At 38.0% G+C, this 12,529-nt stretch overlaps 2 protein-coding genes across 2 annotated transcripts in view; both read left to right on the forward strand.

Annotated features, from left to right (window-relative positions):
• The first annotated feature begins 1,651 nt into the window (after positions 1–1,651).
• LOC137390953 (clumping factor B-like) lies at positions 1,652–2,251 on the forward strand. The gene has a single exon (XM_068077266.1). The coding sequence runs from the start codon at positions 1,652–1,654 to the stop codon at positions 2,249–2,251; it is 600 nt and encodes a 199-aa protein (XP_067933367.1).
• A 1,358-nt stretch (positions 2,252–3,609) lies between these two features.
• LOC137391914 (unconventional myosin-Id-like) overlaps positions 3,610–12,529 on the forward strand; it is a 33,882-nt gene continuing 24,962 nt past the window's right edge. Inside the window, exons 1-9 of the mRNA XM_068078471.1 lie at positions 3,610–3,707; positions 4,143–4,274; positions 4,481–4,689; positions 5,081–5,174; positions 5,349–5,514; positions 5,741–5,794; positions 5,898–6,119; positions 7,432–7,650; positions 12,260–12,402. Coding sequence (XP_067934572.1) covers positions 4,174–4,274; positions 4,481–4,689; positions 5,081–5,174; positions 5,349–5,514; positions 5,741–5,794; positions 5,898–6,119; positions 7,432–7,650; positions 12,260–12,402 — 1,208 coding nt within the window. The 5' untranslated portion in view covers positions 3,610–3,707; positions 4,143–4,173. The remainder of the gene's footprint in view (positions 3,708–4,142; positions 4,275–4,480; positions 4,690–5,080; positions 5,175–5,348; positions 5,515–5,740; positions 5,795–5,897; positions 6,120–7,431; positions 7,651–12,259; positions 12,403–12,529) is intronic.

Below are 12,529 nucleotides of genomic sequence, written 5' to 3' on the forward strand. Positions count from 1 at the left end.
AGAGTTTGCTAGTAAAGAGTTTAGTTAATGTATTAGGTTTCAATGTCAGTAGCTGTCACACCAGACTCAGCCTGAGTTGATTATACGATATTTCTATTGGTTTTAATTGTGAAGAAACATGTAGGCATTCAGCCGGAGAAAAAAATGGAACATTTAAAATGTTCTTCAAAATATAGTAGAATGTAAGTTTGTGTGAAGAGACCCACAAGTATGCTAACAAGTATGCTAACAAGTATGCTAACAAGTATGCTAACAAGTATGCTAACAAGTATGTGAGGCAAGCTTTAGGAAGAAACACTGCATTAATTATATTGGTGGAAGTTTGAACGTTTAAACCACAAGTATAAATGGTCTAAACATTGACCACTTCTGATGTAATATGTTTAGATATACTTAGTTGAGCCTCAAATGAATCGGCAAAGTTTTGTCAATTATGACCCAAGCACAGAAGATTCTGTGATTAAGGTAATAGGAGGACCAGAAAGTTGGTGTCTGGCTGGCTGCCACTACATTAAGCTAAAACTTGGGCTAAAATCAGGAAAAAGACACAATGTTACTTCATTTCAAAAATAAATTCTAAAAATTGGACTTAAAATATGCGCAAAGCATTAGTAAGGACAGCAATTTGATGAAGATTCTACATTTGTCCATGAACACGCACCAAAGTAGCGAACCTACACTTCACACCGATGGTAACAAACGCTGTCGACAGCGATTGCTATGTGCTGCCACTAAATAGAGTGTAAAAATAGGGATCTGCCACCAACAACAAAATTTTGATGGAAAGACCCTTATTGCTTAGGCGTTAGCTCTTTTTTAGAAAACCGTATAGTAATGCATTGACAGAGACAAAGCTTTAGCTAATTACAGCAAGTTTAGTAATACAGGTACTAAGTGTAGTGATTTATCAGCTGTCAACTCAGAGCAAGCTCTTTTAACAATGCACAGATGCTACAAACTTTATTCTGCCGCTAGCTGACAAATTTGTCACAGTTGTGTAGTTGACATTCGAATGTGCTTAGTTATTATTAAAAACAATTGTTCTTGCATTTGTAAAACAATTAGGTAATTCTATTGATATACCTCACTCTATAACAAAAGTTCCTCAACTCAAATGGATCTTAGCAAACTGGATTGTAACACCAGAATGTTGAATGTTTATACCAGATTACAACAATAGGTGACTGTTCTTTGAAAATACATCAGTCAAGTAGTTGGATATGCTATTACTACACACATACGGAGTAAGAAGAATAGCACTTTAAAAACACATTAAATTACACAGCTAGATCTTACCAATACTTCACATAAAACATTTTATCATGTTTGCTAGTACACAGCTGCTAGTACATAGCTGCTAGTACATAGCTGCTATGATTGAAGTGCAAACGAATGACAACCAAATATAGTCCAATAGTATCAACTGTCTTACAGCTACTCTTTATAGCCTGCACTCCCATCAGCTTAATGATCATCAAAATTAGCAGTCTTTATCAGAATGTGGGACAACTGATTAGACTGAGTAGATGACTCCACAGTTTTTACCTACTTAATGCACGCACGACAATTCTATCTGATTTTGGACTTTGTCACTGCTGCCTTTATGTATATTCATTTTCATTGTCAGAGTCATTTGGTACTGACACTGAAAATGAACACTGACACTGACACAGACCCAGACACCGACGCCGACCCAGACACCTGCCACGAACATGCCACGGTCACAAACACTGACACGAACACGGATACGGACACTGACACAGAGACTGACACTGACCCAGACACTGACACGGACACTGACACAAACACTGACACAGACACTGCCACAAACACGGACACTGACACAGACACTGACACAGACACTGACACTGACACAAACGCAGAGACTGACACTGATACAGACACTGACACAAACACGGACGCAGGCACTGACACAGAAACTGGCACAGACACGGACACTGACACAGACACAGAGACTGATACAGAGACTGACGCAGAGACTGACACAGACACTGATACAGACACTGACACTGACACAAACACTGACGCTGACACAGAGACTGACACTGACACTGACACAGAGACTGACACAGAGACTGACACAGACACTGACACAGACACTGACACAGACACTGACACAGAGACTGACACAGAGACTGACACTGACACAGAGACTGACACCGAGACTGACACAGACACAGACACTAAATCCTGTATGCACCCCCATTTTACACCTTTCCTTTCTTCTTGACTCCCTATTCTTCAATTTTTTTCGCTCTCTTCTAATCCTTTACTTGCTCATTGTTTCACTGTTTTGGTCTATTACATTTCCACATGTTTGCTCTCCTGCTCTCTCACCCCAATCTTAGTTTATAATTATAAATAACAGAATTTAGTTGAAACCAAAACAAATTATACTTGTAAAATGGAGGTGAAGAAATGAGTTAACACAAGTTAATTACTTTTGAACTTTTAATATGTTACATTTACAAATAGTATAGTAAGAAACCCAGATTTTATGGCAAAGCTTATACTTATTTTCCATGGGACTATTTTGTTATTCCGAGAAGTAGCTATAAGTATTGATAAAATAATCTATACCTAGTAGTATACTTTGGTAGCCTGTTTGACGAAATGATCTGATGATGTCATGTCATTTACACTTTCATTGCTTGATACATTACATATTGAAAAGCCTGTTCATTACTTTGAGTAGCAAGTTGCCTACATTTCATATTACACCCCTCCAGCACAATTAGGTTTACAGCTATGTAACTTTGAATAAGAATTTTACCGGTGTGTGGGCTGAAAATGAGCTCAAACTCAGTGGAGACAAAGCAGTCAACTGAGCGAGCAGATTCGATGCTTCAATATCCGTTGTTAAGACCAGTGATTTTATAGAACCTATTGCTTGCTAAAACATTGCGTAAGAGTCTCATTGAAAAGTACTGCTAGTTACAGATATTTCAGCAAGGCTTTCAGGTTTCATGTGCCTTAATCAACTAGAATTTAAAGCAACAAGTTTAAAAACCCTTCTCTAAATATTATTGTATTTTTATGTCTACTGACATCCTAAATGTTGTTTCTCAATTGCGAATGTAATTGAGGTTTAACATTTAACGGTTTAACGGTTTAACATTATCTTCTCATTGTCATAGAGAGCTATAGGCATCGAAAACATATAAATTATGATAGCAATGGCTAGTTCTTACAGTTCCATTAATTGAAATTGATAGAAAAGCATAAAATGGCTGTACTTTCCCTTTGAGAGGATATTTAAAACATTTTTCTAGATCTGCTTCGTATGTAAAAGTAACTTCAGTGTCACTTGCCCGACTCTTTTAAAGCACCGGTGCCTACCAGAACTGGTTGATCTGTTCAAGTCACACTCATCGCTCTGTTTGGCCTTTAAAAGTTGGCAGAAAAATTAATTCTTGTTGTTAAGAACACATTCTACTTTACTCCTCTTGAGTCACCGGTGCATCAATTAATCCTTTTGGAGTTGTCTACTATTGCATGACGGTCAAACCACATGATTACTGTATAAAAGTACTTGAGCACGTCGCCTCAGATCCAAGCTTAGACAAAAATTTTGTTACAGCTGTTTTGCGACCACTACACGTCGAATGTGTGTTGTCGAGTTCGCGCTAGGCTGATATAGGAAATACAAGGAAAACCAAAGGCGGCTGACTGTTAAAGAAAGACCGGTATTTAAGTTTGTTTGTTTGTGAATATTATTTATTGAGGTTTTCATGAGAAAACCTTTCTCATGAAAACATTCTTTCTCATGATAAGTTGTGTTTAACGCCCTTTTTTATCTGACACCGGGTTATATGCAAATAATATATTAATTTTAATAGCTTTTTATTCTTTTAAACTGTGCAATCGTGTACTTTAATTAGGTTGAATGCACGTGGAGGCTTAACTGGCCCGTTCCTAAAAATATCATAATTGCTTTGTGACCTTTGTTACTGAAAAAAGTTTTAGCTTCGACCATTGAGCACACTTTTTTCGTGCATATTGTCGACGTTGAAGTTAGCTTACAGACGACCATATTCTAGTAGCATAGGCGTTATATTATGATATTATTACCAGTATCCCTATATATTATTCGCTGAAGACTATGCTTTGCTTTGACAAAGGTGATAGGGAGTCGGCCATTACTCTGAAAAGATGGCTGGCTTTCACGAGGATGAGGCGAGGTACGGAAGAGAAGATTTTGTGCTGTTGGATACTATTGATATCGACAGCTTTGTTGCCAACTTGAAAAAAAGGTAGGATAGTTGTTATTATTTAAACTTTTGATGCAAACTTAAACAAATTTTGATGCAAACTCGTGAAATCCTTTTAAGTAATTATTATGGTTGCTCGAATACAATGTTCAGGTTCTCAGTGTAGTATATGAAACAATCAGGGACATACATTGATTCATACTATATGTTCCCTAGCAGCACACTTGACCAAAATTCTTGGGTTGCAGGTACGACAGCTCAAGAATTTACACTTACATAGGAGAAGTGGTAGTTTCTGTGAATCCTTATCGTCCACTCAACATATATGATGATGAGGTTATAAAGGACTACCAAGGAAGGGAAATCTATGAGAGGCCTCCTCACGTATTTGCACTTACAGATTCAGCTTACAAAACAATGAAGAGAACTGGAAAGAGCACATGTATAGTTATCTCAGGTGAATAGTGCTGATAGGATTCTTCCGCTCACATCTATGCGCTGTGTGTACATTGGGATGTTATATCCTAAAATGTATTCCTAGATTATGACCAAACTTATACAGTAATCAACCTTCTGTCTTCACCTCTCTCAGCTGACTAATTATCTCAAATAAACCGAATTCGGTTTTACATGATTTATAGACTTATTAGTAAATGAACTATAAGTCTGATACTAAACACAAACCCTTGTTTCCACGATTTTCTATTGCACAGGTTTTTGTTGAAGTATCTTGTGAATTTTTGCACAGGCTGTTTTATGAAAAGCATTTGACTTTGTGCAACAGTCAACGGTCTGACTTTCAGTTCTGTGTGTGATTGTGACTGAAACACGTTCATCGCATACCTTAGGTGAGAGTGGTGCTGGTAAAACTGAAGCTTCCAAGTACATAATGAGGTACATCTCTGCTGTGACTAACGTGAAGGGACAAAAGGAAGTTGAAAGGTATCCTGTAATAATAGTTGTTACCAATATGTCATGTCTTCAAAGCTACCTCTTCAAAATGTATTGATTTGCTTGCTTACTTTGGCACAAGATTTTGTAAAATGGTATGTGTCGCATCTGCTGTAGCTAAGCAAGTCACCGTCTGATGCATTAATACTAGAAGTGGTGTTCTAGAGTGAAAGACATACTTATTCGCTCTAATGTCATATTGGAGGCATTCGGCAACTCGAAGACAAACAGAAATGACAACTCTAGCCGATTTGGAAAGTATATGGATATAAACTTTGACTTCAAGGGTGATCCTGTCGGAGGGCACATTAACAACTATCTGCTCGAGAAGGTCCTACATCTATTGTTTAGCTAATGCTGGTAGTCTGGACTGTCACGTGACATCTATATCATTCATATCCTAAATGAGATAGGCTGTCTGTTAAATTGAAGGGGCATTCAGAGCATGCCTTGGTACCCTACTGATATAAACAATTGCTGATGCTTTGGTTTGATACTATTATAGCTAATTATTATGTAGCCTCCGATCTCTTTAGCGATTGCCTTATATCTTGCAGTCTAGAGTTATTCATCAGCAAGCAGGAGAGAGAAACTTTCACTCCTTTTACCATGTGAGTGTAATTCTTTCCATCGCTTTCATCCTATCAAGCATTCGCTATTTAGTCCGATAGGTGAGAAGGATGGAGTTAAGTTACTCTCACAATTTTATTGTAGCTGTTGGTCGGTGGGTCTGACGAGTTGTTATCTTCCTTGCACCTGACTCGGGACCCGTCCCTCTACGCCTACACACGCTCAAGCGGTGCTGAGGCCTGGAAAGTATCTTCCATCAATGACAAAAAACTTTTCAAGGATGTTGAGCACGCACTGCGGTCCATGGGGGTAGATGCCAACGAAATCAATACGCTTTGGCGGATCATAGCAGCCGTTATTCACTTGGTGAGCAGCTACCTTGTCAAGCTGTCATTACCGGGGCAATCATTTTATTAATGGTAGGATTGGCTGACCTAACTCATCCCTTTGCTATAAAATTTTATTCTCTCTGGCATATATGTTTTACTAACAACGCAATCTTTGCTCCAGATATGTTCCTCCATCTCGCGCGAGGGCCTTGGACTGCATCGCCATCTCGTGCGAGGGCTTTGGACTGCATGATCCTGTGATTTTTAGAATAAATCTTTGTATAGAAGACTAGATAAGAAATCGCTATGGGTATAAGCAGAGGTTCATGTTTGATGACCTTCTTATGTTTCAAGGGCTATTGTTGCATTTACTAGTCAGGCGTGTTCACTATTATCAACTAGCGTGTTTTGGCATACAAACTCTGCCCAATAGTCTCCCACGTTTTTTTCAGTGATTACCTGAAATTTCAAATTCAATTTAATATTAGATCAGTCTGTTATCAAATAGGGATGTCTAACGATTGTATATTGAGCCTGGAGTGGCAAGTATGGCAGGTTCTTGATTGTTGGCCTATGACAAGAGTGTGACCCATATCATCTACAGGGACACTTATCTATGAGCCGTTCTTCAACAGCACCATAATACAGTGCAATAGCCTTAGAGTCCTTGTATATCTATCTTTTGAGGGCTTTTAAATATCCTAATAAATTTATTATTACGCATACATTAAATGTGACTAGTGGATATTAAGCTATATGCTGAATGCTGTTTCAGAGTTTGACTAGGAGTATATTCAGGTCATAGGAAGGTCATATTCAGGTCATAGGAAGGTCATATTCAGGTCATAGGAAGAGTTAAATGGTCACTCATCAATCAGTTGCCAGTTTGATGAGGTTTGAATAAAACATCTGCATGATTATGCTGAGGTCCAGTTGTTTCCCTTTTAAAGAATATTATGAAGATACATGTGATTGCAGGCCTCTCTCTATTATAATGCTCTGACTTGTAGGGCTGTCGGTCCAGCCTGACAGATGTGTTAGTCAGAGCTCTTAGCTAACTGCCTCACACAACCACATTCATAGAAGTTGGCACAGTTATATCTGGCAGAAATATTGCCATTGAGAGTTCCTAGCTACCTTGCTTTTGATGCGTTGCTTTTTGGGTCTCATCCTTATAGAGTTTGTTTGTAAAGTTAGCTCGGCCGGTTGTAGGTTTTTCTGACACTAACTCTCCTTGTTCATACCTCTGTTACCTTCAACTGCCTAATGCAGCACAAAAAATCGATGCATAAATTATTTATAGTCTTAGGGTGTTAATGTTTCCATATATTGTCTCTCGCTGCTCACAGGGAGCGTTGAACTTTGAAGAGAAGCCAACCCGTAACAACGCTCATGAGGTTGTCGTTACAACTAAGAAGGTTCTGAAGAACATCGCTGAGTTGCTGTCTGTGCCAGAAGATGATCTTCAGCGAACTTTATGCTTTCGAGTGGTTGCTGCCGGTGGTGATGTACTGGATAAAGGACATACGGAGAAGGAAGCTGTTGTAGCAAAAGATGCCTTTGCAAAGGTGAATCAGCATTTATTTTTGAGCCTTTCTGGTCCTGCTTCATGCAGTGTCTCGGTTTACTACGGTATTTTATCTCAGATTGTGCCATCTATTGAAAGTCGTTGTAGTGTAGCAGTGAACATGGGTCATAAGCCAGTCCACATTCATGCTAGTCCAGAGTAGGAGAGCGTAACCTCTTGAGACCCATTAGCTGCTGTCTCGCTGGCATTTGCATATCTTTTTTAGAAGGCATTATTTTTGTACTGAAAACGTATAATTTATTTGTTTGAGGTACTTTAGAACTATAAGACACATGGCGGGCTATATTAAGAGCACACCCGTGTGCTGCAGGCTAAGTTTGGTTTCAATTAAGCAGACTTTTTCTTCTAGGTTCACTATGTCACACATAGTAGGGAGTTTCTTTTTTCAATTTGAGCTGCACATTAAGCTATCTCCAATCGGCATTTTATTAATCAATGTTGTAACAATAAACAATGACAAGGATTTGAACATGCAATTAAAGAAAAGAAAGGTTGTTTGTTGTATGGAGAGATCTTGTTCAGGAGACGCAGTGCAACAATTGGGGGCAGTTTTAGGATTTGTCTGCGTACGGTGTCTGCGTACGGTGTCTGCGTACGGTGTCTGCGTACGGTGTCTGCGTACGGTGTCTGCGTACGGTGTCTGCGTACGGTGTCTGCGTACGGTGTCTGCGTACGGTGTTTGCGTACGGTGTCTGCGTACGGTGTTTGCGTACGGTGTCTGCGTACGGTGTCTGCGTACGGTGTCTGCGTACGGTGTCTGCGTACAGTGTCTGTTTACAGTAGGGCAAAAGGTGATTTCTACCCAGCATGAGTAACAGGCTGATGCTGATAATGACTGACTGAATGTAAAACAGACAGTATTAATTAGTTAGCTTTCATGTTGATTTTAGAATGCTATAATAGAAAAAATTGTCGAATGTGCAGGCTCTGTAGTAGGCTTTTGTAGAAGCTCAGCACATTATCCAAACGTCAACAGGCTTGTCCTATGCCTTTAACATGCTGTTCCTAACGGCAACAGACATGTTCTACTCCTTTGACATGTTATTCCTATCGACAGCAAACTTGTCCTACTCTTTTGACATTTTATTCCTAACAGCAGCTGACATGTAAAAATTTTCCACCATACAGGATACGTACCATTGCTTATCTTGCGTAGTTTATGACTTTAGTTGTCATGCATAACTGATCATCTGATAGGCTATCTCTCCCACTCAACTCTTTGTTTGCACTTGTAATTACAGATAAGTCTATTGATAAGGCTATTGTTCTATGGCTGTATCTAGGCCTATCTTTGCCTTACATAAAAAAAGGGTGTACCCTTGTTTGCCAGGTTTCCTATGAAGTTACGCGTTTAAAACGCACCGTGTAGTTAGCCTTGTAATGACACACTTTCTCTTTTTCCCTAAAACTTTAGGCCAACAGCCTAATCCTCAAACCTCTTATTTTTTGATCACCATAGTAACCGGCTAGGCAACAATATTCACTCTATTGCGCGTTAGTCAAATTCTGATCATGGTAGAATATGTTAATGTTGTTATTCAGGTTAGGGCTCTGTTGTGTTGTGATTCAATTGAACTGGTAAGCGTTCTTTCGCACCTTTGTTCTGTTTCATGGTTGATTAACTGCTGCTCCATATGTCTAAATACTGAATTCTTACAAGGAAATGGGTTAGAGGTGTTCGTGTTATGAAAGAAAACAACATTTTCATTGTTGCTACTAAGAGTTTCAAAGGCAAGTTATAGTGTATTGACACATTTATAGAGAGTAAATCAACTCACGGTATCCTTGCCAAGAGTCAGAGAGTAGAGCAGCTATTCGGGTAAAATAGGTATCTTTGTCCTCCCAGACATGTTTTAACAAAACATTAACTTCAACTTCTTTCATAGAACAGTCTCAAATAGTCTAAAATCTATTATAAATTGTTTATAAATAGTTTAAACAGTTACCTAGTCATTGACTAAGTTACACGGCTAGAAAGAATTTATAACAGTTTACACCCAGTGGATGCTTTTGACACAGACAATCATAGTTGCAGGGGAAAGCTAGGAGTTAAGCTAAACAAACATGTAGGAAGGTAGCAGTTAATTTGTGTGTCATCTCTATGGAAATACATAGAGCTGGGAACAAATGAATGACAGTTTTTAATTTCACATTCTCAACTAACTTTTCAAAAAATGGTACTCTTATTTGCTTATCAAAATTCAAAAATTATATAACATATTTAACAGTTTTTCAAAAGAGTTGGAGTTCAGACAGAGCCTCTTGGCAGGTGCAGCTATGCGAGTATTATAAAGCTATGTTGTGCATTCGTTATGACTTACTGTAGCAGTAAGGGACTCAAACTGACTGGAACTGTTATCAAGTGGATTTATGAACTGTTTTATACGATTATAGCATATTTATATTAGGTTATGTGCTCACTACCACAGGCTTTTGTAAAAAAATTGAAATATCAATTGTTATCCGAGTCGGAAATCATTTTTGCGAATACTACAGGCAGCCAGTGTATACAGTTTGAAAACCTGCAAATACTGTTAGGGGTTTTACTAAGAAAACAGTATTGATATTTTTGAGATTTTTATGTACGCTCCACCAATCTGCTTTTCCATCTTACTCTTTCAGTCAGCTCCTTAGGTCTTCTTCTGTCATCTGTGTCTGGTCACCTAGGTACATTTATACACTGTAAAACCTTTATTTGAATGCCATGGCGCTCAAGTTCTCAACCATTCCCTCAAATTTCGTCAAAATGCTGAGAAGATAAATTTAACTCTTACACGAGCAAATCGAATGTTGCTTATATTTTGTACTTTCCTTAGGGCGGTGCAGCATTAACCCTTGTCAACGCAAGAAATTTGCTAACTTACCTCCAACTTGTCGTAGATCTTGAAATAAATATACACGATGAGGCTGATACAGTCTTTACCAGTTGATATCTATTGCTTACAATTAGCCTACGATGACCTTATAGCCTGCGTTGCAATTTGTTGGAACGGTAATTTTTTTTATTTCATTCTAAATTTGAAGGCATATTTTCATTTTACAACTATATTTAACAAGGTTGCATAAAAGTTCATTGCACTCAGTGATATGTTTGCTACAGTATAAGTTTCGTAATAATAATAATAATTCATCAAATGCTACAAATATACATTCAAGAACAAATGACATAAACAAACCATAATTATAATTCATGCAGCAACAAAAATTAACATTTCAAAACAAATATTAACATTTTAAAAACATATATTAGCATTGTTTGCTCGGCCAGTTGCATTCTGATTGTTGCATCTGTTTAAAACCATTTCATGTTCTTCTTACTGTTCAATACTTTCCACAATATCATCTGACCTCAACCCATCTTCTGTACAGATGAGCTAGTCGATATTAGCGTCCTCACAATTTTGTAGCAAAGCAAAACTTTTGCGCGATGCCATTTTAAATAGAAACTTTTAGCACAAATAAAGAGAAACTGGTGTAATCAAAATAGCCTCAAAATGTTGTCCTCAAAATACGTAGTAGCACATTTTTTATTGTAAATGCAAAAGCCTTTTCCCACCCATCCATTTAATAGAATTAATAGAAGTATCAATACCGCGTTAAAAAAATAAACTACTATTAGTCTGATACAGTTACTAATTATTTCTGTGGGTTTGCAATCCAAGTTTATAATGAAAAAACTTGGACTGGTATTTGGAAAACATACTTTGATACGAATGCAAGCAACAAATGAATTAATTGTTATCGATGTGATCGAGTCAGCATTAGTACGATTTTGTGGACACTTTTCGACTGATTACTTGCTATTATGGGTTCATAAAGATCAAGAATGTCAAATAATATCGGTCAAATAGAAGTGCCATTCAAATAAAAGTTTTGTTCAATTAAAGGGGCTTTAATTTAAAATACGTTTAAAAAAGCGTTTAAATACAGGTTTTATGGTATAGCAGGGTGTTATTACGCTCACCTTGTTCCTCTACAGTGGTCAGTCTGAAATATCTGTGTTTAAATACAGGTTTTATGGTATAACAGGGTGTTATTACGCTCACCTTGTTCCTCTACAGTGGTCAGTCTGAAATATCTGTGTTTAAATACAGGTTTTATGGTATAGCAGGGTGTTATTACGCTCACCTTGTTCCTCTACAGTGGTCAGTCTGAAATATCTGAAAAAAAAACTGCTTTTGCTCAGAACTGAATCTCTTTAGAATTTTGCTGGCAGCAGTGCTAACCCCCTACTCTATATTAATCTTGCTGGCAGCAGTGCTGACCTATACTCTATATAATCTTACTGGCAGCAGTGCTGACCTTTACTCTATATCAGTCTTGCTGGCAGCAGTGCTAACCCCCTACTCTATATTAATCTTGCTGGCAGCAGTGCTGACCTCTACTTTATATTAATCTTGCTGGCAGCAGTGCTGACCTCTACTCTATATCAGTCTTGCTGGCAGCAGGGCTGACCTGTACTCTATATAATCTTACTGGCAGCAGTGCTGACCTCTACTCTATATTAATCTTGCTGGCAGCAGTGCTGACCTCTACTTTATATTAATCTTACTGGCAGCAGCGCTGACCTCTATATGAATACTTTGTAGAATCTTTATGACCGTTTATTCACATGGATTGTTGCAACACTCAACAATGTTATACACGTTGAAAGTGATGTTAGGAGATATGGCATTGGTTCTGTTATTGGTGTCCTTGACATATATGGCTTCGAGATCTTTGATGACAATAGGTAAGCGTGAATTATAAGCCCACTGAGTTATTTATAGTCTGCTGTCACAGGTACCTTTTTTGCTGATAAAAATAACCCTTGTGTTTGTGACTGTAGTAACTTGTTGTCACTGTTGCCTTGTGTGAAG

This window comes from Watersipora subatra, chromosome 3, assembly GCF_963576615.1.
Source record: "Watersipora subatra chromosome 3, tzWatSuba1.1, whole genome shotgun sequence".
NCBI lineage: Eukaryota > Metazoa > Bryozoa > Gymnolaemata > Cheilostomatida > Watersiporidae > Watersipora > Watersipora subatra.